Source organism: Palaemon carinicauda, chromosome 15, assembly GCF_036898095.1.
Source record: "Palaemon carinicauda isolate YSFRI2023 chromosome 15, ASM3689809v2, whole genome shotgun sequence".
Taxonomy (NCBI): domain Eukaryota; kingdom Metazoa; phylum Arthropoda; class Malacostraca; order Decapoda; family Palaemonidae; genus Palaemon; species Palaemon carinicauda.
Window position 1 is genome coordinate 43,060,336 of NC_090739.1, and position 27,619 is coordinate 43,087,954.

The 27,619-nt window shown below is 34.6% G+C and overlaps 1 protein-coding gene across 1 annotated transcript in view; it reads left to right on the plus strand.

The window, feature by feature from the left end:
- The window catches only part of LOC137654580 (uncharacterized), a 77,230-nt gene extending 49,815 nt beyond the window's left edge, over positions 1 to 27,415 (plus strand). The window contains exons 5-9 of the mRNA XM_068388332.1: positions 3,590 to 3,717; positions 4,403 to 4,530; positions 13,350 to 13,576; positions 19,940 to 20,336; positions 24,407 to 27,415. Of these exons, the coding sequence (XP_068244433.1) occupies positions 3,590 to 3,717; positions 4,403 to 4,530; positions 13,350 to 13,576; positions 19,940 to 20,336; positions 24,407 to 24,578 (1,052 nt within the window). The 3' untranslated portion in view covers positions 24,579 to 27,415. The remainder of the gene's footprint in view (positions 1 to 3,589; positions 3,718 to 4,402; positions 4,531 to 13,349; positions 13,577 to 19,939; positions 20,337 to 24,406) is intronic.
- The last annotated feature ends 204 nt before the right edge of the window (positions 27,416 to 27,619 follow it).

Here is a 27,619-nt window from a genome sequence, read left to right on the forward strand (position 1 = left end):
TGAAGTAAAGAATGGTAGTAAAAAATGCTGATAAACTAAAGGGGAAGAGGAAAATTTTATGAAAAAGGGAGATATGTTGACATAAAGATGCAAAAGAGAAAATAGAAATAAATGTATATATAATATATATAAAATAGAATAGAATAAGTTGAAAGAGGTTTGAGATAGTAGAAAAATTAAATGAGATAGAAAGTGAATAAAACGTGAAATTAGGACAGACGTTCCCTAGAGAGCATGTGATGGCTCCTGTTATGAAAACGAGACCAATGGAAAATCCCAACGCAATAGAAGAAAGGGTACAGTGAATCCTTAAAAAAAAAAAAAAAAAAAAAAAAAAAAAAAAAGCTGCAAGACTGAATGGACGAAAACCTTATATATATAAAACTTAATCAAAGAAAATTAGTGATTAGAAGTAATTACTAAAAGCATACAAAATGAGATGGAGAACAAACCCGACGAAATTGAAAAAAAAAGTAAAAGAAAAGAGATTATAAAGATAAAATTAGATATCTTCGATCCAAAGCGCTGACCAAGATCATTTTAAAAAATCATGGATATTTTGATGGACGAAATAGAAAAACGCCCTAAAAAGAAATATGCAAATAAAAAAAGACTGGATTTACAAAAGAGAATTACAGAAGACAACGTACAGTATTTGTATTATAATATTGTGTAGAAAAGAAAGAAAAGCCCGAAAGTAATTTAGATACTTTGAAAAGCGTGTGGTTATAATAAGAGAGAGAAAAAATAATAGAAATAATCATAAATTATAAAATACAATCAAAAGCAATTAATGCAGTAGAAGGGGTAAACAACCACTCTGATTAATAAAGTATCGAATTATAAACGATTGAGAAAGAAAAGAAAGAGTGAAAACGAAATAATAAATAAGTGGGAACTGTTCTATTAAGTCAAAATAAATACTTTTTAAATAAATATGTGTAAGGATTGTAGGCTAGAAACGAACAAAGATACGAGTCGTATATTGAAGCATAATATGAAAAAAGATATACATAGGATCTAAAAGTAATAGATAACATAAAATACTCTGGAATAGAGATTGAAAAAAAATACTTTTACTTCTCCCAAGAAGGTTATATTTTCTAGTCTGTTTGTTTATTTATTTATTTTTCTGTGGACAGGATTGTTTATTACCTCCGCTGAGTTATAAAATCGAGTCAGTTTATTTATTTGTTCATCTGTGTGTGTCTGTGGACACGATTACTTCAAAACTACTTGACGGATTTTGATGACATTTTCCGGTCATGGACGCCCCATTAAATTTTGATGATCCGGATCAGGATTCTAGATCCGGATTCTCATTTTCCACCAGTTTAAAGATAACGTTAAAACAAACTGACAGATTTATACGAAATTTTCACCAGAGATAGATCTCTGGTCATGGACGGCTTCATTAACTTCTGGAGATGATTCGATACCAAATCCGGATTCTAGATCGGGATTTGCATTTTTCACAATTTTAAAGATAATTGACACATTGGATTTTCACCAAATTTTAACACTGGATAGATATTAGGCATTGTAAGAAACCATGATAATTTGGAGGTGATGCGGATCAAGATCACGATTGTGGATCAGCATTGCACTTTTCGCCATCTACTGTACAATCACCATATGAAAAGTGGGAGGTGATGTCCGTAGACTTCAGTTAGATGCTGTCAATATTAATTGGCGGAGATCTGAAAACTGTGATTGCTCTTTATTATTATTATTATTATTATTATTATTATTATTATTATTATTATTATTATTATTATTATTATTATTTTGTTGTTGTTATCATTACTGTTTTAATTCTTCTTCTTCTTCGTCTTCTTCTTCTTCTTCTTCTTATTATTATTATTATTATTATTATTATTATTATTATTATTAGCCAAGCTACATCCCTAGCTGGAGAAGCTGGATGCTATAAGCTCAAGGGCTCCGATCGGTAGAGCAACTCAATGAGGAAAGGAAATAACAAATAAATTATATATGAGAAGTAATAAATCAAAATATTTGTCCAAGATCAGTAACAACGTTAAAATAACATGAAAATTACCTTGTCAGCCTGTTCAACAGCTAGGTAGCATATTTGCAACAAGTTTGAAGTTCCACCGATTCAATCACCAGATGAAGATCATTCCACAATCTGATTACAGCTGGAATGAAACTTCTAGAGTACTGTATAGTATTGAGGCTTATGATGGAGAAGGCAGAATTGTACAGCCTGGGAAAATCTAAATGCAAAGGATAATCAGAATTTTATGAAAACACCGTGTGCAACATTTACAAAGAACTAACTGAATGTCAGTGTCGGATTTATAAATCCAACAAATTAAGATAGTCAGTGACTGAACACCAGACTGAAGAACAACACTCGAAACAAGGTAGAATGAAAGAATTAAAACATTTCCTCGGGGTTGATTGATGACCAAATATTTTCAAAGACTTTCTTAATAGGTCTATTATTTTTGCTATTGAAGAAAAAATGGCTTACAGTGCTTTTCAAAAGTAAATTTACAATGAAGAATTGCACATAGAATTTTGAAAGAGTTGCATATAGTTAAAGAAACATCACCAATGCAGAGATCTAAATGTTGAGGAGGCACTGTCGTCGATCTACTTACATTCCTACTTTGAGTTTTGTTAGGATTCAACTTCATACCCCATAATTTGCATGATATACTAATTGTAACTAAGAAAAAAAACTGGGAAAACGGAAGAGCTCCCAAACTTTGTACGCTATTATAGCAAAAAGCTATCAAAAGATATTAGTAGGAAAGATATGTTGAAAAAAATATAGCTATATTAGGAATATTTTATGGGACGGGATTAGTTATTGTTACGGAAAGAAAGAAAAAGATTACTGGAAGTAGAGTATGGAGTAGGTAGAAAATTCTAAGGTCACCAACCTATTCAACCGTACTACTCTCCACGGGTCTGGGGAGAGATAGGAATTTAGGATGTTGTTATAGAAGGACCACTATGTGGTAATTCCAAGGGGAACATTTACCTCCAGAAAATAAAGCACTTGAAAATTTTTATATAGTTTATTTAAAGGGTATTGGAATCATTTGAATAGAGTATTGATGTTTTCAATTTTGTAGTCAACTTTATGCGTTACAACTGACGTGATAAATCTTTTTTATGGCCTTTCACAGAACTGATTAAAAAGGGTAAATATATTTTATTGCTTCTTGGACTTTTTTTTTCATCTTGTTTGTAGTTCTTTAGGTTGGGTCGTTTTGACAAAAGCCTGGACTAGAAACTTTACGTTATTAAAATTGGTGGTGTTGCACATAATTTCTTTTATGTTAGATCTTTGGTGACTATCGAAGAAATTAGACTTTTTGTTAATATATCTGATTTTTTTTAATCAAATGGATACTGAATGTAGTCCTCATAAAGTCCTCTTATGGTGTGTTCTTCCCTTGAAAAAAAAAAAAAAACTAAAGTACGATACAATAAATACTTAAAGCTCTATAAAATGAATATTTCTCCAGTGTATTGTGAATAGTTCTACTGAACGAAACTACTACTATTTTCATGTTGGTTTAAAAAAATAATATTTTCTAAATCATTCCAGGTTTAACAGGTCCATATTTGCTGAAAAAGGAAGCGCACTGTACAACTGTGTTGGACCAACTTCTACGAGATGATACTTTTACTGACGTAACAATCACAGCTGAGGGTCAGAGTTTACGAGCTCACAGAGTAAGTAATCGATTTATGGAAAATACATTAAAGCAGTGGGAAATTTTGAAGTCAACTTTTAAAAAACTTTTACTGATATCTCATCACAAGACAATGATTACCATACATGATATGGTTTGTATGATTATTACCATTTATATGCTTTGCGGGGTTAATATGATCTGAATATGGATGTCTGTTGGCACTGGATATGATATTTACCTTTTTGATTAGGTTTTACTGTTAATCTTCATTTAAAAGGATTAGTGGTCGGTCCCCCGTCTAACTATTAGTTTAGAGATGAACACGTTTGCCATAGAATTTTTTTTTTACATTTATTTTTTACTAATTTCGGTTCCTTACTTCATGTGTGATACAGGCTTCAAGATTGTTTTGTATATATTTCATAATTATGCAACTGCTTCCAAATTATAATAAATGAGCAGTTATATCAACTTGTTACTCCTCAAACTTCTTGAGAAATCGTATTGAAATTAAATGTTTACTAGCAGCAAGTGTAGTTTTGCAGTAACTAGTGATACAACATTCAAATCTATGCACTTTGCAATGCAAATAATGATTTACATCTATGTGGTCAGGTAATAAAATATAGGTTTGGGCTTTTATACGATTTTTTTTATACTACTGCGACTGTATTTTGTATATGAAACCTAATGTTTATGAGTGCTTCTACATTTTTTTTCAGATTGTTCTTTGCCTCGCAAGTTCGTATTTCCGTCAAGTACTGAGTCGTGAACAGAACGTCCAGAGTGTAGTGCTTCTTCGTGACGTCAAGTTTGCAGAGCTCCGTAACATCATCCATTTTATCTACACGTTAGTGTTACTGTGTTTTGTTCCGGAAAGATTAAAATCTAACTGTTTGCGTCAGTGAATTTTATTGTTTGTAAAGCGTTCAGCTTTTAATCCAGTCATGTCGCAATAATAATAATTCTTGAGATATTTTTCTTAGATATGGGGTCTAAAGGCAGAATCTATAAATACAGCAAATGGATTGCACTATGCATATAACCCAAAGTGGTTACAATACACCTTACACCTACTCTTCGTTTAGTGACCATTTCATTTGACAACATTAATAGTGATAGCAAAAACTATTGGAAAAATAATACTTTCCTAATTTACAAGATAGATTTACGGAAGAGATTTTACCTTTGCTACAGTCTTCGAATTGTTTATGCTTCTTTTGTCTTGAACCTTATACTCTAATTTGGTAGATTCTTCTCCACATACTGTATACAGTATGGTATTTTTTAATACTATCTTTATGAAATGAAAATTAACCATCGACTGTACTTCGTTTTTATCCTCTTCAATGATTGTTTTGATTAAGCTGTTATCTTTTTCTTTTTCCTGTTCTCTTGTGCAAACATTGACAGTATATACATTTCCATTTTTATATTAGATTGAGGATTATAAACAGCCTGTAGGTCAAAGTATACTAAAGACTTATCTTTCAAAGGGTTGGTATCTTAATAATAATTTAATGTAGGGACCAGGATTTTGTACTACAATAACAGAATTTTGATCGTAACATTTATTATTTCAAGACTTATTTGTATTCATTGTGCTTACCTTCTCAAAGCTAGCTTACAGCTTTCAAACCTAATAAAAAGATAACTAGAAAACCACTCTGAGGGTGCAGACCTCCGCCGCGACCACTTATATCTCGAAACCAGCATGCCTTTCCCAGAATCAATTGATCATTCCTAGCTTTTTGCATAACTGTTTAAAATCCCTGCAAGTTTAATTACTTTACGATTAGAATTGTGGCCGTATGATTGATGACCAGAATTTGACCTTTTGCTTGACTTTGACCTTGGACTCGTTGTTTTTCATCCACTCAAATCTGAACCAAGTTTGAAGTCTTTGTGACAATGGTGTCCAAACTTATGGCTGATTACGTGAATTGGACATTTGGTTTGACCGTAACCTTGATCTCTGACATTGATCTTCCAAAATTTAATCATTTCCAGCTTTTTACATAACAGTTAATCCCTGCAAGTTTCATTACTCTATGATTAAAATTGTGACCAGGAAGCTGTTCACAAACAAACACACACAAAGAGGGGCGAAAACATAACCACCTTCCAACTTCGTTGGTGGAGGTAACAATTCCTTTCTCGCTCCCGTCCATTTACTGTTTACTCCTTTAAGAGATTTTTGGTCCAGCAACGCCATCTGTGAATGGAAATTTTAATACGATTTGACTTGGGTACTCTAAAACCCTCATAACTTCGGAGTAGAAATATACTATAAACTAATAAATCTCTTAACATCACCAAAAATTAGAGAGGGGGCAATATATGGCTTCCTGGTAAGTAATGAAATAATGGATATTATGATTGAAATTCTGTTTATTTTAATTAATCTTACCTGGTGGAGGTCATTATGCTTACATCCACACTCCTTTAGAGGTGTGGGTGTGTGTGTGAGGGAAAGTGTCTGAATTTAACTATCTTAAAGCAAAATTACTCATAAAGCCAACTAGAAATATATCACTTTAAACTTTTATCAATATTCCATATTCTTTGATTATGAAATGTATAAAAACTTTGTTTTACTTCATAAAACTAAAGACACTTCACCATGTATTAAAGATAATGGCAGTGTTAAAACGCTCTTTGCTTTAGATATAAAATGTTTTATAAAGGGAATTCTCACAAAGAATAAAAGACATTTTATAAGGAATACTGAATTGATTTCTTAGACATTCAATATTTGTATAACGATGATTTTCCTGAACTAAAATAATCTCTGGAACCTATCCAGTGAGGGGTAGTAGTTTATGTGTTGTAAGTACCTCCTCATTAGGTAGGAGTGTATTATAATTTTTAGTTGAATTTTTTTGTCTAGGTATGGCATTTTAAAGTTCTAAGATGTTTTGTAACCCTTGAAATGCAACGAGAAATTATTTAAATTTTTTCTGTTATATGATGATGAATATGAATTATATCATGAACATCCCCTGATGCTCATAATACATTGTTCTCGAAGCGAACTTCTATCTCCCTCTTCTGTACATTAAAGGGTTGGTTGCCTGATGTGCTCTCTCCAATACCCTCTATCGAAGGCATCCTCTTCTCCTAAACCTCTTCTATGAAACATAAAATCATCATTCATCTTATCTCGCCATCTAATTATCTGCATCCCTCTCGATCTTCTCCTCCAATCCTCCTAAGCCCCCCTCACTCCCTTCCCACCATCCATCCTCAACACGTGCCCACACCATCTCAGTCGTGACACTCTAATCATTTCTAATCTTTAATATGCCTGCCATTCTTCTTATTTCATAATTTTTCAAACTTTCAGGCAGTGATATTATCATAATCCATCTCAGCATTTTCATCTCTGTTCTTTCAAGCCCTGCTTCCTCATTTTGTGGTAGAGCCCACGTTTCCTGTCTGTACATTAACACTGGTCTTATTATATCGACACTACCCTATATATATATATATATATATATATATATATATATATATATATATATATATTATTCTCCTCACACCAATGTACCATCTAGTGACTAATGGCAAATAACCAGTGTGGTAAGACCGCACCCAATTTTCTTTAATATTCTTTTCGACTACAGTGAACCCTCGTTTATCGCGGTAGATAGGTTCCAGTCGCGGCCGCGATAGGTGAAAATCCGCGAAGTAGTGACACCATATTTACCTATTTATTCAACATGTATATTCAGACTTTTAAAACCTTCCCTTGTACGTAGTACTGTTAACAAACTACCTTTTAATGTACAGAACACTTAATGCATGTACTACAGTACCCTAAACTAAAACAGGCACAAATATTAAAGGTGATTTTATATCATGCATTTCCTAAACATGCTAAAAAGCACGATAAAAAATGGCAACCAATGTTTTGTTTACATTTATCTCTGATCATAATGTAGAAACAAACTGGAGGTAGAGCTTTGCTTATTACCCAGACATATTTCCCATACTTTTCCCTTAGAACTACATCACATCTTCCTACTCTAGATATATATATATATATATATATATATATATATATATATATATATATATATATATATATATATATATATGTGTGTGTGTGTGTGTGTGTGTATATATATATTTATATGTATACACATATACATACCTACATATATACATAAATACATGCATACATATATATATATACATATATATATATATATATATATATATATATATATATATATATATATATATATATTACTGTATATATATGGGTTATGGAAAAAATCCGCGAAGTGGTGAATCCGCGATGGTCGAACCGCGAAGTAGCGAGGGTTCACTGTACTTCATCAGACATATTTGCCCGGTCCATATTTCAAAATACTTTTAGTATAGTTTTGAAAATGTCGTCTAGATTTGTTAGTAAGCTAATTCCACTGTGGATTGTTCAAGTTTACCAAAATTGTTTCTGGGCAATCCTGATCTTTATTCTCTTTGTGTTTCGTGCCAGGGACAGTATTCTGATTTGAATAAATGTTGTGAAGAAAGTATGTTAAATTAGTAGCAGAACAGATTGACAGTTCCAAGTGTAAAAGAAACTAGCTTTAACTTATGGAAAAAAAATCCATGGAAGTTTAGGCTAGTTATCAATGTGCCTTCAGCTGTTAGCAAACCCTCAGTCAATATCTACCCCTCAGCCTGGAGCGAATCTTCAGCCATTAACAAACTTTCTTGATTTAATAAGTGATGAGCCTCATAAGCTCGATTTCATTAGCTTCTTTTATACAAAATAAGAAGTCCAGTAAATATTTAGGCCTTAACAGAGATATTGTTAGAGGCTCGCACTCTGGTATTATTTCTTCATCTTTTACTGTGTAACCTTCACACTATTTATTCCCTGTGGCCAAAGTTTCAGGTGGTTGGGGACTGTTGTTTCATGTTTCAAGCCTCAACAAATTTACAGTTCTAGCCAAGCTTTCGATGAAAATGCCCCAGAGTCCTAAATAATGCTTGGGACAGTAAGAAGGGAGACTGGGTGTTTTCGATAAACCGTACAGATGCTTACTGTGACGAGCCGAGAGAAGGTTGTGACTCAAAGGCGGAATGAAAGCAACCGAGTGACTTTATTACAGAACATCCATTTTTATATACATAAACTCCTGGCAAAAAGGGCACAAAAACATAACAGGCAATTTCATGTTCAACCGACACCGCACCGGTTAACAGTTAACGGTGAGAAAAACAAACATGTTATTTCAGGTTTTTATCAGTGAGGGGAGAGCGAAGATACAAGCATAATATATAGACAAAATGAAATGTCGTTACTATGTACGATTGTGTGACACACGGTTGGTACATGGCTCCCCTCCTAAAATTAACATACTGTTCATGTTGAATAGGGCGCCCTGATCTGGAGTGGTAGTAGCAAAACTGCGGCAGTGAGTGGCTGTAGAAGTCGTTGGTTGGGGCGTGAGCGAGTGGTGGATGATGGTGGCTTTGTTGCCGCTCTGGCTCGTCATGGGGTAGGCGTGTGTGTCCTACGGCATTCATAGGCGTGTGTGTCCTACGGCATTCATAGGCGTGTGTGTCCTACGGCATTCATAGGCGTGTCCTACGGCATTCATAAGCGTGTGTGTCCTACGGCATTCATAGGCGTGTGTGTCCTACGGCATTCACGTCTGCTTCGGGTGACGTTGAATAGGTGTCCTCTTCGTCAGGAGTGGAAGCATTGATGGAGGTCTTGAAGGTCGTAAAGTGGCTGTCCATAAGTGCGTCGCCTTTGGTCATCAAGTCCTTTATGGGTAAACTATCGACATCGGGTATGGCAGCACGTACAGGTTCGGGTAAGCGGCTTACCCAAAGGGCACGAAGCAGGTTCACTTCACTAGGAGAGCCGTCTGCGGCAGGTTGCAGGCAAGTGATACTGGTCATTTCCCTGAGGGTAACCGAAGCCCTTTGGTCCCCCAACGGTTGTTGAGAGAGCTGAAAAAGCTTTGCTATACGGGCGGCTAGCGACGGCGAGTACTGCTGCAGAAGGTATGCTTTGAGGGCGTCATAGTAACAGTGAAGGGGGGGGGAGGCGGGAGGAGCGAGTCACTCCGGGGTCACCAATGTGACGAGCCGAGAGAAGGTTGTGACTTAAAGGCGGAAGAAAGCAACTGAGTGACTTTATTAGAGAACATCCGTTTTTATATACATAAACTCCAGGCAAAAAAGGCACAAAAGACATAACAGGCAATTTCATGTTCAACCCACACCGCACCGGTTAACAGTTAACGGTGAGAAAAACAGACATGTTATTTCAGGTTCTTATCAGTGCGAGGGGAGAGCGAAGATACAAGAATAATATATACACAAAATGAAATGTCATTACTATGTACGATCGTGTGACACACGGTTGGTACATTACTTTCACATTCCTATGCATATGAATTTGAGGAAATTCCTTCGGTTCGTAAGCGGATCAAAAGCGTACCAGTTCAAGTGCTTATGTTTAGGGCTCAGGATGGGTCCACAAGTCTCTGATGGCTCTCGTCTCTAGGTGGTTAAGGTATTTGGGCATCAGAGTCCTGTTATACCCGATTTTTAATGCCTTACTGTAAAGGATTCAGGTTCAAGAGATGTGTACTCAGGTTTCTGCAAAGGTTAGGAATCCTGGTTAATTTGAAGTATTTGTGAATGATAATAGCTTCAATTCCTTTTCATTTTTTTTCTGTCGTAAAAGAGGATTTGATCTTTTCTTCTGATATTAGAAAAGTTCAAGAGGATGAAATTAGCTCAGTTCGGATAGGGATGAGGCTGCTAGGGACCATGACTTCCTCAGAGAAGTTTGCTTCGATGGGATACCTGAGGATGATGGTGTTCCAATATCATCTCAATCAATGTTGGAGTGATCTGGGTACGATCTCTGTCCCAATTATGCAAAACCAACTTCAAATGATGAGGTAGTTAGGTAATTCTCTTTAATTTTCCCAGGGAGGTTCCTTTGAGGTGATAATTTTGGATCTATCTCTGTTCACGGATCCTTCATAAGAAGGCTGAGAAGCAATGCTGGTTTTTATTTATCTTTCAGAGAAATGGACAACGCACAAGTCAACTCTTTATAACGGTATCCTGAAACTTCCAGCTGTTTTCGTAGTTCTTCAGGTGCAAGAGCCTTGCATTTTAGGAAAATGCTTGGCAGTATTTTCAGACAACACGATGATATTAATTTATATCCAGAAACGGGGAAACCAAGTTGAAATTCATGTACAAGATAGCTGAAGAACTATTGATTTGGACGAATGTGAAAAGAATATTTGTTATCCCTTGGTTTATACCATGGAAATTGAGCATTCTAGCAGATTAATCGAAGTAGAAAAAAGGGAACTCTTCCAAACAAATTGTCTATGTTTCTGGAAGTATGTCTAGAGATCTGGAAATGGTGGGGGCATCCGAATGTAGACATGTTTGCAACATCTCTAAAAGGGAAATTAGGTGTGTTTTATTCACCCGTTCAGGATATCCTAGCATGGAAAGCCGATGCCCTCTTACAGGAATTGTTGAATGCAGATTTGAATGCCAGATGACCAACAAATTCAGGGCATCAATGAAGAGCAGGATGATGGCAGTGGCTCCTTATTTGCCTAAAAAAGACAACCTCTTTCGAAAGCCGTACACTGAACCCTTACAGGCAACGACTAACCGCATAGAGAGTATCCAACTTTTTCTCCGAGCCAAAGGGTTTCTGATGCCCTCTAAATTGTATGTTTTAGGTTATAAAAGACAGTCAGCAAATAAGTTCTTATCAGAGGCAATGGAATGTTTATTTTGATTTGTGTAGGTCTAGAAATGTGTCAGCAACTAGGACTAGTTTGAATATTATTGTTAAAATATTGCTTTTCCTTTTTTTATGAATAGGATCTCTCCATTACAGCTATTAAAAGATATAGAGCCATGATTAATATTGTACACAAACCTCAAGGGATATATAAATCTGTATCAGGTATTGTTGCTGATGTATATAGGTCTATTATTGAAAAAAAATCTCCATTAATCAGAAGAATATTTTTCTATCTAGGTGTAGTATTACAACCTCTGACAGGTTCGGATTTTGAACCTTTGGTAAATCTGTTTATTAAAGATCTCTTGGCTAAAACTCTAATCTTAGTAGCGTTAGCATCAGTTAAGAGAATTAGAGAACTGCAAGCTCTTTCTTGTGAGGTACATTTTGGAGATCATAAGATGATCTCATCTCTTTTGCTTACATTCAGAGCTAAGAATTATCTTAAGACTAACGTTTTACCACAATTCTTTCAAATTCCTTCTTTGGAAAAGGAAATTTGGTGTAGTTCAGATACAGTAATAGGGTTCTTTGTCCAGTGAGGGCTGTTAAATATAAAATAGCCAAAACTGCAGACATTATAGATTATGTTCCTAGTTTGTTTTGTAGGATGAGTAAGTCTATGTGCCCTTTGTCCGAAAAGGCTATGTTCTTTCTGGTCAAAAGATTGATCAGAGAAGCTCAAAAGGAGTTGCATCCAAGGTAGATGAGAGATTTGAAAGAGAGAGCTAAAGAAGGGGTTTTGGGGGAACCTATATGTCTATCTGCTTAGTCATCAGCAGCCATTGCCTGGCCCTCCTTGGTCCTAGCTGGCGTGGAGAGAGGGCTTTGGTACTGATCATAGGCATATATGGTCATTCTCTAGGGCATTGGCCTGCTTGATAGGAAAATGTCATGGTCCCTTGCCTCTGCCATTCATGAGTGGCCTTCAACCCTTTAAAGTGCAGCTAATTCTCTAAAAAAAATTTTTAGTAATATTTCGTTAGAAAGAGATGGAGCATCAGCTCAGTGGTGAACCTAATTGATATTTGCAAAACATTACTTTAAAGAATCCTGGTTCTCTTCCCAAGATTGCTGGTCTTTAGGTACCATAGAAAAAAAATCACTTGATTAATGTAACTAGTTTTAGGTTGTTTAGATTTTCCTAATTAGAATACACGATGTTGAGTGAAGTATGTAGGTATTGATAGGTATTGAAAGGGTTTTTAAACAAGAGGAATCCATTTAAAACCAGGTGCCCTACCCTATTGTCCATTTCTCGCTGCATTGAGTATAGTGTCTTTAAGGAATATTTTGTAAGTTTTTATTTACTATTTCTTTCATTCGTGACCCTTATTCGTCAGAGTGTTGGAGTAAGTAATATATACATCATGGGAGGTTCATGAAATAATTTTATTGATAAGCTTTATTTCTATGGTCCCGTAATGTTCATGTATATGAATGTCGTCCCTCCTAATGAAGTTAAGAGGATAGAGTTTTAGTGTCAACTTGGAGATTGTAGAGAACTGGCTGTGGTCTTGCTACAGAGTGGTTCGTTGCCATTAGTCACCACATGGCACATTGATGACTGAGAGGCGTAAGCCTCTTCATGGGAAGAAAGTGGGAAATATTAAAGAAAAATGGTTAACGTCAATACAAGTCAGCTTCGAGAACATGTCAGTATGAATATCAGCTGTGTATACAAATAACAAATTTTATCATTAAGATTCTTTTTATCATGATATGCAAGTGAGATTCATGTGGGGTAATATTAGTTTTCAATAACTTCCATTGCTTTAGGGTGGCATTATTTTATTAAATTTAGTAAGTTGCCATATATAATCTTTTTTGTTATAATTAAAACTTTTCAACAGAGGAGAGGCCACGGTAGATGCAGCAGATCTAGAATCGTTTTTAAGAACGGCAGAAATGTTAGAAATTACATCTCTCAATGAAGGACAGAAGTACATTTCGAGTCGTGGTCTTTCTCAAGTGGGAGCGCCTTCCGGTTTCAGTATAGGTGATTTTGAACGCCTTGTGGGAGCAAAGCGTTCAAACAGTGAAGCAGAATCTCCTCCAAGAAAGTCACAAAAAGTTTCAGGTAATAAATCCAGAGGGCAATATCACTTCGTGTTTCAAGAAGGACATTCTAAATGTCTACAATTCCCCACCCCCCGAAACATTTTTGGTGGTTAGTTCGAAAATCTACCGGTCATTCTGGTCACGTAAAATGGGTAATTCAACCAGCAAAAGAACAAAGCTGTGGGTTTCATAATACTACGCTTTTAAGGAGGCTAGTGTTCTCACTGTCACTTATAAGGAGCATATTTCCATCTCTACTTCTCATATAAAATAGTTTTTTTATTTTTCAGGTAATCAATAAGGGAAAAAAATTCTATGATGCTGTTCTTTTTGGATATGATAATGTAATATTTATCGCCCTTCTGTATCGTGTTTGGCAATAATGCATTGTAATGCAAATTCATTTTTGGTATCTTTTCTATCAGTAGTTTAGATGTCCCAAAACTTGACGCCTACAATTTCTAATCTCGTACCGTATTTGAAGACAAGATCTTATTCCCAATTATTAATGCATGAAATGGTTCTTATTGTGTAATTATTTTAATCCGTAAGTAATATATATAAATACATGTGTATATATACATATATATATATATATATATATATATATATATATATATATATATATATATATTCTGATCTTTAGTTTTGGAGACAGTCACTAGGTTAGTCAGTTCCAATAAGAGATCTTCAAAATTGTGTAGAATAACACCTCGATACTTATTGTGAGACTTTTGTCAGGATCTTGCTTTTCTTCTCTTTTTCTCAAGTGTTTTAAATCTGATTTTCTTGTGGATTGTTGCTGCACCTTCTACTATAAAGTAATAACTATTCAGAATAGTCTAATACTGTACAAGGCTCTTTTGGAAATGTTCCAACTCACACTTTTATTACGCCAAATTGGCTTTTTTGATAAAACGGGTTAGTCGCCTAAAATTTCAAGATGGCGGACATTTTTCAAGATGGATGCCAGTGAATATAACATAAATATTGCACTTTGCAATAAAATCGTAAAGATATCTTATATATGAATGATGTTAGTGTCAAATCATACAGTTTTCACCAAGTAGAATCGAAATTTAAAACAGTAGATTTACTCAAAGTATTCCTTACAGCAATAGAGTGGATGTCAACCCAAAACCAGGGCACACGGGATGGCATTGCTGCTGTGAAACTCAGCATGGTGCTCAGTATTATTATTATTATTATTATTATTATTATTATTACTTGCTAAGCTACAACCCTAATTGGAAAAGAAGGATGATACAAGATCAAGGGCCCCAACAGGGAAAATAGCCAAGTGAGGAAAGAAAACAAGGAAAAAAATATTTTAAGAACAGCAAAAACATTAGAATAAATAATTTCTATATAAATGACTGTAGAGAATATTTAGACAGTAAAGCAGATGAGGCTGACAAAGATATGAATTCAGGAAATGACTATAGTGTAAGAATTGCTCATATTAATGAAATCTCTACTTGGGCAAAGAAGTAGAAGCATATACCCATCAAAAAGAGAGATGGTTCTGTTATAGCAACAGAAGATGAAGAAAGACAACGTTGGGTGGAATACTTTAGTGAGGTTATGAATAGGAGATATGAAGGGAATAATTTGATTGACATACCTGAAGCTGATGAAGACCTTGATGTGCCCATGAATGAATTCAGTGTGTTTGAAGTCAAAGCTATCCTAAAAAAACTAGAGATGGAAAGCCATGGTATATGATGGAATAACTGCCGATATGATACTGGCCGAAATTGAAGTGACTTCCTGACTACTTACAAGATTATTTTATAGAATGTGGCATGAAGAGGCAAAACCTGATAAATGGGAGTTAGGAGTGTTGGTGAAAATACCAAAAAAAAAAAAAAAAAAAAAAAAAAAGACCTGACTAATTGCAATAATTACAGAGGCATAACACTTGCGTCACTTGTTATGAAAATGTATTGTATGCTTATTCTAAAGAGACTGGAGAGAAAGATTGATGAGAAGCTGAGAGATGAACAAGCAGGATTTAGAAAAGGTAGAAGTTGCACTGACCAAATTTTCATTTTGATAGATGTAAATATGTAAATTTGATTCTCTTCATGAGCAAAGCAAGTGCAAAGTTAATGTTAATGGAGTCTTATCATATGAATTTCCAGTGAACAGCTGAGTACTCCAAGGGAATGTGTTGTCACCTATGTTGTTTATCCTCCTCATGGATTTTGTAATGTGTAGAACAGTAAGAGATGGTGGGGAAGGATTGGAATGGATTGGTGATAGGAATTTACAGTAGCAGACCTAGAGTATGCTGATGATGCTGTCCTTGTTAGCAGAACACCACATGATTTGCAAAGCTTGCTTACCAGAATGCATGAAATAATAGACAAGATTGGGCTGAAGATAAAGAGAAGAAAGACAAAGATGATGAGAACTGATTATGCAATGGAAGATGAAATATCATTGGAGAGAGAAAGGATTAATAAGGTAGAATCGTTTAAGTATTTAGGAACTATGATCTCCAATACAGGGTCTTTAGAATTGGAGTTTTCTGAAAGATTGAAAAAAGTAAACCAAACAATGGCTCGGTTTAGTTAAATTTGGAAATGAAATCGCCTGAAATTACTTATAAAAATCAGACTATGTATCAGTTTAGTGAGATCGGTGTTACTCTATGGACATGAGTCATGGTATAACAATGAAACAATCTCCAATATATTTAGTAGATTTGAAAACAAAATCTAAATGTTAAATGGCAGGATAGGATCAGAAATGAAATTATAAGAGAGATTATTTCTTGAGTACCAAATGTGGATGAGATCATGATAAGGGCTAGCTGGAGATGGTTTGGGCATGCTCTTAGCACTCCCCAAGAGAGATTAGTTCACCATATGTTCACCTGGGCTCCACAAGGCACTAGAAGAGTTGGAAGACCCAGGCCTACATGGCTGAGGTCTATTAAGCGCGAAGTAGGAGATGATGAATGGAGAAGTATTGAATTAAAAGCTCAAGATAGAGACGACTGGCAAAATTTAACCGAGGCCCTTTGTGTCCATAGGCGTAGGAGAAGAGGACATAAACAAAAAAACCTTAACATAAAATATGGAAGAGAAATTAGATAAAATAGTGTACCCGAGTGTACCCTCAAGCCAGAGAACTCTACTCCAAGACAGTGGAAGACCATAGTACAGAGGTTATGGCATTACCCAAGACTAGAGAACAATGGTATGATTTTGGAGTGTCCTTCTCGTAGAAGAGCTGCTTACTATAGCTAAAGAGTCTCTTCTACCCTTACCAAGAGGAAAGTAGTCACTGAACAATTACTTTGCAGTAGTTAACCCATTTAGCGAAGAGGAATTGTTTTGGTTATTTCAGTGTTGTCATGTGTATGAGGACAGAGGAGAATGTGGAAAGAATAGACCAGACTTTTTGGTGCATGTGTAGGCAAAAGCAGAATAATTATTTAGTATATCGAAGTAATTTTGTTTAGTGTCCCAAATGCTTTCTAATAAGCTTCACATCACCTTAGATAACATGTAGCTTCATAGATGTGCCAGCTTGGGAGAGCCAAGCCACGGGTAACCGGGCTTTACATTGCTTTGCATGTATTTATCTGAATGGTGTACTGATTGCACAGTACTTAAGTGATACTGGATTATGGATTGGTAAATGTGTAGATCATATATTTTCATTCCCGAACCTTGTTGTATCACATAACCTTATTGCTTATAACTATGGTCGGCCTTGATTCCCTGAATACAGATAATTATAATACTTATGATATGTTGAATAACATTCACCGAGATAGCAAATATAGATTCAGTACCATCTAAATTCTGGACTGACTAGAGCAAGGGCTGTCTTGGGCAGAAGAAGAGTGAAGAGCTCAAGGCACCATGTACGCAACAACCCCAAGAACATGATGGCTACACAATGATTGTGACTAATATTCATCTCTTTTACGCAATTAATGAGATGCCTATTATTTTGTATCATGCCCAACTTTATGAAGGTGGTGGCATTGAATAAAGGCTGAAGAGGGGCAAGGCGCAGTATCAACAAAGTGGTCGCTTTATATTCAACAAAATGAGACTGGAGCCATAAAAAGAAGATCAGTAGAATGCCAGACCAAGCTGTGTTGAACCATCCTTGAAGGAAAAACGCGTTTCATATGTAACAAAGAAGCCCCATCCTCAAAACTTAGACAAGTTATGACAATGAACCTTAATAACAGATTTCTTGAATGTGCGCAAACTTTAAATGACGGGAAACTTCATACAGGACTCAGTAGTGGAGATGCTTTTGTACTGGAGCTCAAATACACTTTTGCATATTTTGTAGACCTGTATATTAGAGATAGAGGACGTACCCCGGAGCCACCAAGAGACTGAGACTGGAAGAGGAACAAGCACCTGAAGATATTCTCTGAGCTAGTCAAATATCTAGTGGAGGCTACCAGAGGTTCTTCATACCTAGCTCCAGTGTTCTTCATACCTAACTCCAGTTGATGCACCTGCTGTCAACTCAACAAGACTCAAGGAAATTCTGCTGTCAGAAATAGCTGATTTGGAAGCTCATAAGCAGGGAATGGGTGTTCTTTTGGTTTTTCCAGAAAGATATGACCTTTGCCGTGTGAGAAGTATCGAACTATTATAGTAAAGCTATTATCCTTGGCAAAGCAGTTAACATCATACTAAGAAATGCTGGACCACAACTCCACATTGTGATGGAACCTTCCATGAGGGGGGCATTGAGCAGGCCATTCCACATTCTTCTTCAGTTTCAGGCCTTGCTTGAACACTGAATGGCCATCAAATTTCATTTCATGTTTGGTGTATCAAAGACAGATCTGGCAATTGCTCAGCTGCATCAGTACAACTGCTATGCGAGGTACAAAGAACGATTAGCAATCACAGACACTACAAAGACAGGGCGACCCCATTCCCTGTTTACATGGGACTGTTCTATGACAAAGGGAGAAAGTCTTTTTGGTAACCAGGGGATGTTTGTTATAAGGCTGCCAGTGTCTTCAGCATACTCAGCCATTACCCGCCAGTAGTGGGTGAGGAAGACCTGGAGACCTTGGAGAAGTTTGTGGTCATGATGTATAACAGAACCAGCATAGCTGAAGGTGCTGTGGTGCGAGGTTGGACATGTTTACACTATATAACTAAGGGCATGCAAAGCTATTTCTCCAAGACGAATAGTGATGAAACAGCATGTGAAGCATTTTGCCTACCAGCCAGGCTGTATCCGGAGCCAGTCAACTGTACGTCAACCAGACATACAGCCTCGTGCCAACAGGGGCTAAGCCAAGACAGGAAATCTGTGTCAGATCGTTTGGACAGAGCTCCCATCCATTGCAGAGTTGCTAGCAGCTGACCCATTATGGATGCAAGTTGGAATGCTGTGGTTGATGCAAAAGCTACTGCTTTGGTCTGGCATGCACGACACTGTGCAGCTACAGATGCAAGGTTTAGAAGTGTTCTAATGTACACATCAAGGTAACAAGACCATATGTAGGAAACAAGTATAACCCTACTGCCTACATATACATCCAATTATATTTTGGACTGATAAGGCCTATGATATGGCCACTTTTTACTCAAATTAGGATTCTGGAACGGATATGATGATAGGAAGCTAATGGTTAGGTACATACATTGAAATTTGGATTTTGCAATGTGAAAAATGTATGATTTGACATCAAGATCATTCAAATAGGACAAGTCTTGTGATTTTATTGCTAAATGTAATATTTCTGTACATTTAATGGTGTCCATCTTTAAAAATGGTCACCACCTTAAATTTATAAGTGATTAATGGGTTTTACCAAAAAAGCTATCCCCATGAAGCATGTGTGTCAATTTTAGTGATTGTTTCCAGAAATGAAAGATTGTTACAGTTATCTGTTCCACTATAAAGAGAAAGAAACATGTGATTAAGGTTCTTGCTAAAGTTATTAAAATATACAAGGAGCAAGAAAATTTAAGTATTGGCTACATTATTCCTGATTCAACCATGTACATACACTGAATAATAGAATAAAAAAAGAAGTCCTTTAGAGGTATGATGTCTATATTAGGCAAGAAAAATTGTTCTTTCAAAAACTCTTTGGTCGTTTCATTATTTATTACTCTGTGATTTTAACTTTTCACCTATTTTCTTTGTTCTTTTCTGGTTTGGCTGTCTAATCTCTCTTGTAACAGTTCTCAGCTTCAATTTAACTTTTTGAATTGAATCCTTTTATTAATGTCAGTGAAAATCCAGGAATATGACTGTGTTCTTGCTGAAGTGAGCTGTAATGGAAATAATAGAAATTATTAAACATTTGGGAATTATAATTAGGTTTAGAATATTTACCCGAATCTTACATGAAGTAATTTAATTGTTTTTCTAGGTGAAAACACATCCTCAAGATCTTCCTCAGCAGAACCTGCTGTCATGTCATCCACCCCATTGGTGCTAATAAAAGAAGAGCCTGATATTGAACCTCCTTCCACATCACAAGGGGACAAGCCAGTAAGAGAAAAGTCCTCAGATCTAGTGAATTCTCCAGAATCTTCTGCTGTAAAAACAAATAAGATCCAATCTATCAGAGAGGTTAAAAGATCCAAAAGAAGGAGAAGATATTCAACAGAATCCATAGGTGGTTTTGCAGCGATAGCAGGTGTTCAGAAATCTTCTGAAGCGGAGGAAGAAGTGATTCCACCAACACCAAAACCTGAAAGTAAACAGTTAAAAGTTCATGAAAAGTCCCTAAACAGTGAAGAAAATAATATCTCTTTACCTGGAAGGTTAGTTGATTAGTTTATACTCTTTCATTTTGTAAGCTATTTTATTTAGATTTTTCTGTATCTTTTATCAGTATCTGCTTTTATACCATTTATGTCATTAATGTGAAACCCTGAGTCAGTTCTTAGTCATCCTGTGTCTCCATTTATATCTAGGCCTATTCACAGTTTCTTTAATGGTCTTCACATGAAATTCTCCAGTTTATTGAGCTGTTCCAGTCCAGTTTCCTTCTTTACTTACATTCTTACTTTGATTTTTATCATTTCAATGAATCTTAACAAATATTCATTTGAATAGCTTTGGTGACAAGATCAATAAGAATAAGTTTTATAGAAAGGATTTTATGACTAGGAATTTCTGCGTTTATTTATATTACTGCTTCTGTCAGGTAATAGAAACGTTTAGTTCAGCATTAATTTTGAGTATTTTCAGCAATTCAACATCATTTTGGTATTGGTATCAGGTGTCAAGTTTTGAACTAATATTTTCAAATTCTGACGTTCAGTTTATCTGAATTAGTACTATGTGAGTTACGGTAAAACACATAATAATCTTGAACCGGACCCTCATTACTCTAGTTGCCTACAGAATCCAACTGTATTAGTCAGACAAGTATAATAGTCTTATGTGCACCCTTACCATGATTCTCCGAAACCTACTTTTATGATATATCATTTGTATATATGAATATTAGAGATATTTTCATGAAAATTTCCATTGCAAAAATGGGTCTCTGAGCCATTTTATAAGTATACCCTCAGTTAAATTGAAGCCCAATTTTGCCGCAGAAAAATATAGAACATATATCTGTTCTGTGCTCATTATGAAGCAAACAATACACATAGTATGTGATATGTGCATACCAATTGATAGCGTATAAGCCACAGTTTATAATCAATCTAAATATATAGTAGTTTGACCACCAATATATCAACAATCACTTGCAGCCAATAATAATAGCAACAATAATGAAATAGTAATGCAATGGTAATAATGATAATAATAATAATGATCATAATAATATTGCAATAGTAATGTTATTAATGATAATACACTGATTCAGAAGCACTATTATTACACATCACCTTGAAAAAAAATATATAAAAGTTGATGCCAAAAAACGAGAAAACCATTTAAGATTCGAATTCACACTGCTTTCTTACAAAACTATGTATGGTAATTACTATCACTGTATCCTCATCTGAGTTATCTGGCAGGTACTTAGACCCTAATTCAGAAGCACTGTCATCAACCATGCACTGAAATAATTGTGAAATAGGGCCAAAAAAAAAATAATTTAGAATTTAAATTCACAATGTTTACTCACAAAACTACAATAATCTTTCATGAATGATTGCTTGAGGCACACTGGCTAAGTATTCAAGAAAGCCTTCCACATACCTCATATGAAGATGTCACGACGTCCCTCAGATATTGCTTGGCAGAAAAAAATAGTGGGTGGGTTGAGCTTCAGCAACTCTCTGGTAAACAATACATTGCCTTAAATCCTTCCCAATGTATAAAAACTGCTTTGCTTTGTTGGGAACAAAAAAAAATATGTAGAAGTATACCTTACATCTCTTTCTTACTGTATGATAAAACATACACTTATACGTATCAGTGTTGAAGGGGTTAAAAACATACTTAGCAAGGAATTTACTCTTTAGAGACAAAGTCAAGAATATCTTCGCAACATTATGAATTATTCAATTCCTATATCCAAAAATGCCACAAACTTACTGAAGAATCTGTTCATTAAGGTTCACCACAATTTTGATGAGCCTGTTTCCACTGCTTATGGTGAGACCCCTTGACATCATGGGATTTGCCATATATCTTAGTTTTGGAGAACCTCTCCCTTGATAAAATTTTAAGTTCAGATCATTGGAGGTGTAGTTCTATATTTGCCTTCAAAGATACACCTGTCATTTACAATTCATGATGGACATTGGGTCCTTTAGTTGCTGCTGTGGTCATTTTATTGGAAATTATGGCAGTCATTTCTTGCAAATTATCTTCACAATAACTTATCTTGTGTAGAGTTTTTGATAACATAGAGGTACACATTATTGTATATGAGACATGCACCTTTATATTTTTAGGTTTCATTTGATTTTGGCCAATAAATGCTTTATCATAGGGCACAAAGTCCTTGAGGGAAAGTTAACCTTATTTCGCATACTTTTGTGAAACTCACATATGGTATGTTTCATGCTACCTGCAGTAAGAAGAGAATCACCAAGCCTGTCGCCATTCCCAAGCTGCAACAAGCAGCAACAGTTGAAGATTGTATAACAGGATAACAGGGTAGAAGCATTTAAGAAATTCTTAAAAATATCTAAATTAGGTTTATGTGACAATCAACTTGTATCTTAACTATCATATTATCACTATCCTACTTATTTTATTAGATAAAATACTGCATCACTATATGAATATTGATGAAGATTCTTTGAAATGAAGCAAATTTTCATACAAAAAATCTATAATTACTAATTGAATATTAATATCCAACCCCTTGAATTCTCACATCTTGTGGTTTAAGAAGAAAATAATGGAATGTAAACAAATTCTAGGATATCTTGGTGGGAGTAGGAGAGACAATACTAAGGATTAGTCAAAATCCAGATAACAGTAATTTTCTAACTTTTCTTAAGTTTGTCCTTTAAGTGTATAACGTGAAATTTGTGTAAATGGTGAAATGATAGGTTTATTGAGAAAATTTGCTTCCTGACATCATTTTAGAATACTGTATAATAGGATTCTATCATGGTGTGACCCAAAAAAAGAAATTCAATAGGACAAAATAGTAAAGGGAAAAATGGGAATGTTAAAAGTCATTCTTCGGTTGGAGTTTGGATTACTCGTCAGTGTGTCATATTAATCTTTACAACTTAACAGTACATAATTGAATCTCACACTAGTTAACTCTGAGAGATTTTAATAGGTCCCAAAACTTGTTAGGTAATTTACTCACTGACCTGACAACTTATGAACATAACCGTATTTTTCTTATATCACTTGTAAATTTTTTAGGGTATACTTGTAATTTATTGTCGTATATATGTTAAAAGTTTATTGAATTTGAAATAGCCATATTATTTATGGATGGCATCATTTCATCATCAGAATCTCAAAGGATTTATACTACAATATGTGTGAAATTCGATGGATGTTGATGGTGAAGTTTGTTTTGGTTGTTTGTTATATTCTTCATTAATTTTACTTGCTATACAGTACATACTTTCTACCTTCTTGAGCTGGAGTAATAAAACCACGCTTCTACTCTTAATGTTTTAATGTCCAACTATGTTTAAAGTCTACAGTCTCATCTTATGGGGTGGATTTGTTTTTATTCTTGTATGCGAACAATTGACTTTTAACATTTATTGCTGACCGGCAGTAAATTTGAAATCAAGCAGAATATAAAAGAGACAATTTGAGAATCATAAGTATAGACTAACATTTTGAAAGTGTGTGTCACTTAGTTACTGGGAGAAAAGTCGAGGTTCCTCTGAAGAGCACTAAGAATCCAACTCTTAGAAATTTCACAAGCCCCTCTTGGACCATTAACGAAATATCAGTGTCTTTTCAAAGTTATCTCAAATTCTGATATTTTAGTTTTGGAGTAATGTGGCTTCACTTTAACATTAAAAATATACTTTGTTGAACATTAGTGTGACATTCTATATTCATCCTGCAAGCTGTGCTCGGAAATACAGATCTTCCCGATTGAACTAAAATTATATACAGTATCCTATAGGAAAATATAATTAAGGTTCTTCATCTACCTTAATATGATACGAGTCTGTTATTTACAGTACGGTATTGTATAATGTTTTCCCACTCATCTGAATGCAGATCCTCAAAGCATCTAGAAAGTTTAGATGCTACCATGTCACATGTATTGTAGATGAAGCAGCAGTTTTTATTTACTTTATCATATTTCTGCCAAAGTTGTTTCTCATATTGCACTTTATCTTTTATTCAATTTACAGTACTATATTACATATGATTATTAGATTCACAGAGGGTACAGCACTTAATTAAAACAATATTCTGTTATTTTCAGGTGTCCTTATTGCCCGCATGTCAATCAGAAATTTGAAGGAGTTGCAATGATGCGTCATCTTCTGGTTTCTCATCCATGCAAGCCAGCATTCCCGTGTTCGTTTTGTTGGAGAGTGTTTGTTAAGAGAACCGATTTCAGGAGTCATCTACTAAACTGTCAACAATCTTATTAGTATTGCTTTACTGTATCAAAAGTGCTCCCGTAGTTGTATATTGGAAGGTTGTTGTTCTCAAAATTATATTGCAAGGTATGCTGAAACTAGTTCTTGAATACATGAATTTTAATTATCTTAATTACCAAAGCTGCAGTGTAAAAATTTGATGAGTTTGGTTTTATTTTGGGCAAATTCTCATAGTTTAATCTTTCTGTAATTTACTATTGACGGTGTCATTATTATCTTGTATTATTCCATGTTTGTATAATTCAAAAATTTTCAGTAATTCCTTTATTGTACATTAGAAATAGCTCTCAGCGAGTAAGAATTACATTTATATTGTTATGGGGTGCTATCTATCCTTTTGGGATTCTAAGCTAGTTTATTTTGATTCTCCTTCTGCCCTTTGTATTTTTCGTCATGTGTGGATTTTAGAAATATTTGGGAAGGATTAATCATTACAGTACTTTACATATATTATTATTATTATTATTATTATTATTATTATTATTATTATTATTATTTATTATTATTATTATTATTATCATTATTATTGTTATTATTATTACTAGCTAAGCTATAATCCTAGTTGGAAAAGAAAGATGCTATAAGCCCAAGGGTTTCAACAGGGGAAAATAGCCCAGTGAGGAAAGGAAACAGGGAAATAAATAAACTGCAAGAAAAGTAATAAATAATCATAATAAAATATTCTAAGAACAGTAATGACATTTCATATATAAACTATAAACATTTCAAAAAACAAGAGAAAAATAATATAGAAAAGCATGCCCAAGTGTACCCTCAAGCAAGTGAACTCTAATCCAAGACAGTGGAAGACCATGGTACAGAGGCTATGGCACTACCCAAGACTAGAGAACAATGGTTTGATTTTGGAGTGTTCTACTAGAAGAGCTATTTACCATAGCTGAAGAGTCTCTTCTACCCTTACCAAGAGGGAAGTACCCACTGAACGATTACATTGCAGTAGTTGACCCCTTGAGCGAAGAAGAATTGTTTGGTAATCTCAGTGTTGTCAGGACAGAGGAGAAAGTGGAAAGAATAGGCCAGAGTATTTGGTGTATGTGTAGGCAAAGGCAAAATGAACCATAACCAGAGAGGGATCCAATGTGGTACTGTCTAGTCACTCAAAGGACCCAATAACTCTCTAGCAGTAGAATCTCAATGGGTGGCTGGTTCCTTGGCCAACCTACTACCTAGAGTTTTTGACAATTGGAGATCTTTTATTTCACTCAGTCATGCTCATTTTTTTAAATAAAAAGACATTGAAATTCATTATATTTAGCTTTCGTTTTATCAAATTGATATTTGTATCTTCAATTTGGGTAATCCATGTTCTATTTGAGAGCATACTTATATTTTACTTTGTTACTTCTATCAATGTTTATTTGGTATGTTTACAAAAAAAAATCCCATTATTTTAGTTTCTTTTTTTCTATTGTAGCATAAAATCTTTTGCAAAATATGCATATTTTTTATCCCCTGGTTTTATTCATGGAAAGCAGTAAGTGAAGATTTTTTATCCTAATAGATTTTCTTTTAGTTTTTTAGTTTGTGGTTGAAGGCATCCACTACAATGTTGGCTGAACTGTAACACTTGTGAATATTAGGAAGGACATGGATAGAGTTATTAAGTTGTTGATATTTTTAAACTTCTTGTCAAGGATAGTTGTTTCATTAATGCTGTTTGTGCATAAACAAAACATCCAGGGAATTCTTAATGTTAAAATTCTTCTTAATTCTTGTAAGACACCGATTACATGAACTGAGAATGTAGAATATTTACACATCTGTGAAGATTGCTAAGTATTCGGGTCAGTCCAGTGTCTGACTAAATACAATAGGGTATTAAAGCTTAACTGCATTTCTCATCAGTGTTCAGTTTAGATCATACATAGCTCAAGTTGGTAAGATTAATACTTTCCTTTGAAATATAATTTCTTCCCCTTTGGATTTAATTTATATTTTTTAGTTGGAATTGGAAGGGTTTCAATTAATTGAAATTCCTTTCAAATTTTCACCAGCAGTAAAGATTCATAGAAAACTGTCCTGAAATTCTATTGTCTGGCAGTACTTAGTATTTTTGATTGAACAATTAAAATCGATTATTTAAATCAGTTATGCCTATGTATTTTTTTTAGATTTGTTCTCTGCTTTAATAGAAAAAAAACATGCTTTGCGATAGTTGCCTGAAATACTCTCATCTTTTAAGTCAAGTCTAGTACTCGCCTGACTAGCTTATGCAATTGCAAATTTTTCTTTAAGTGTGTAAATGTTTCTGTATAGTATCAGTAATTTTCATTGTAAGTTAATTCATGAGACCTGAGAAGTATGGTTAAAGTTATTATTTCCATATCCATGTGGTACTGTAATACTACATAAAAGAAAATAAAGATCCAGTAGTGTTCAACAAAAATAAGTCAAGTTGTCAATTATTTTATTTTACAAGATTTCAATTTATTTTTTTCAAGTCTTCCATGTAGATGAATCAAGTACGAAAAGCATTTTGGACAATCTACTTCTCATATAACTTTAAACTTCCTCCAGCATGTGTAAGTTCATGTTTATGTCCTTTATATGAGAATTTGTATTTTCAAAGCACCGTAACTTCCTTTGATTTTTTTATAAAAAAAAAAAATAAAACGAACCAGACAAGATATAATTTGAACAGGTGGATTTTATTCAACAGATTAAGCATCTTTGCTTGTGATATGAGTGTGGGCAGATACATTACTAGACAGTTAATTAGGATTAAGTTATCTGAGTGTTCCTTTCCTCTTTAGTACCTCTCTTACTATATTTACTGTGTCACAGATCCAATATTTATATGATTTTTTTTTTATATACAAACATGTAACTTGGCAAAGTAATATAGCTGAAGTTGTCAGTGGAATTGGTATGAATAAGCAGTTTTGATTTAGTACCTAATATATTTATATCTATTTCTTGGATACCAGCATGTTAAATTACTAAAGCTATTGTAACCAGAGAGTTGTTTAGAAGTAAAATCCTTGAATGATCTTGTGGTTGGGTCATAACAG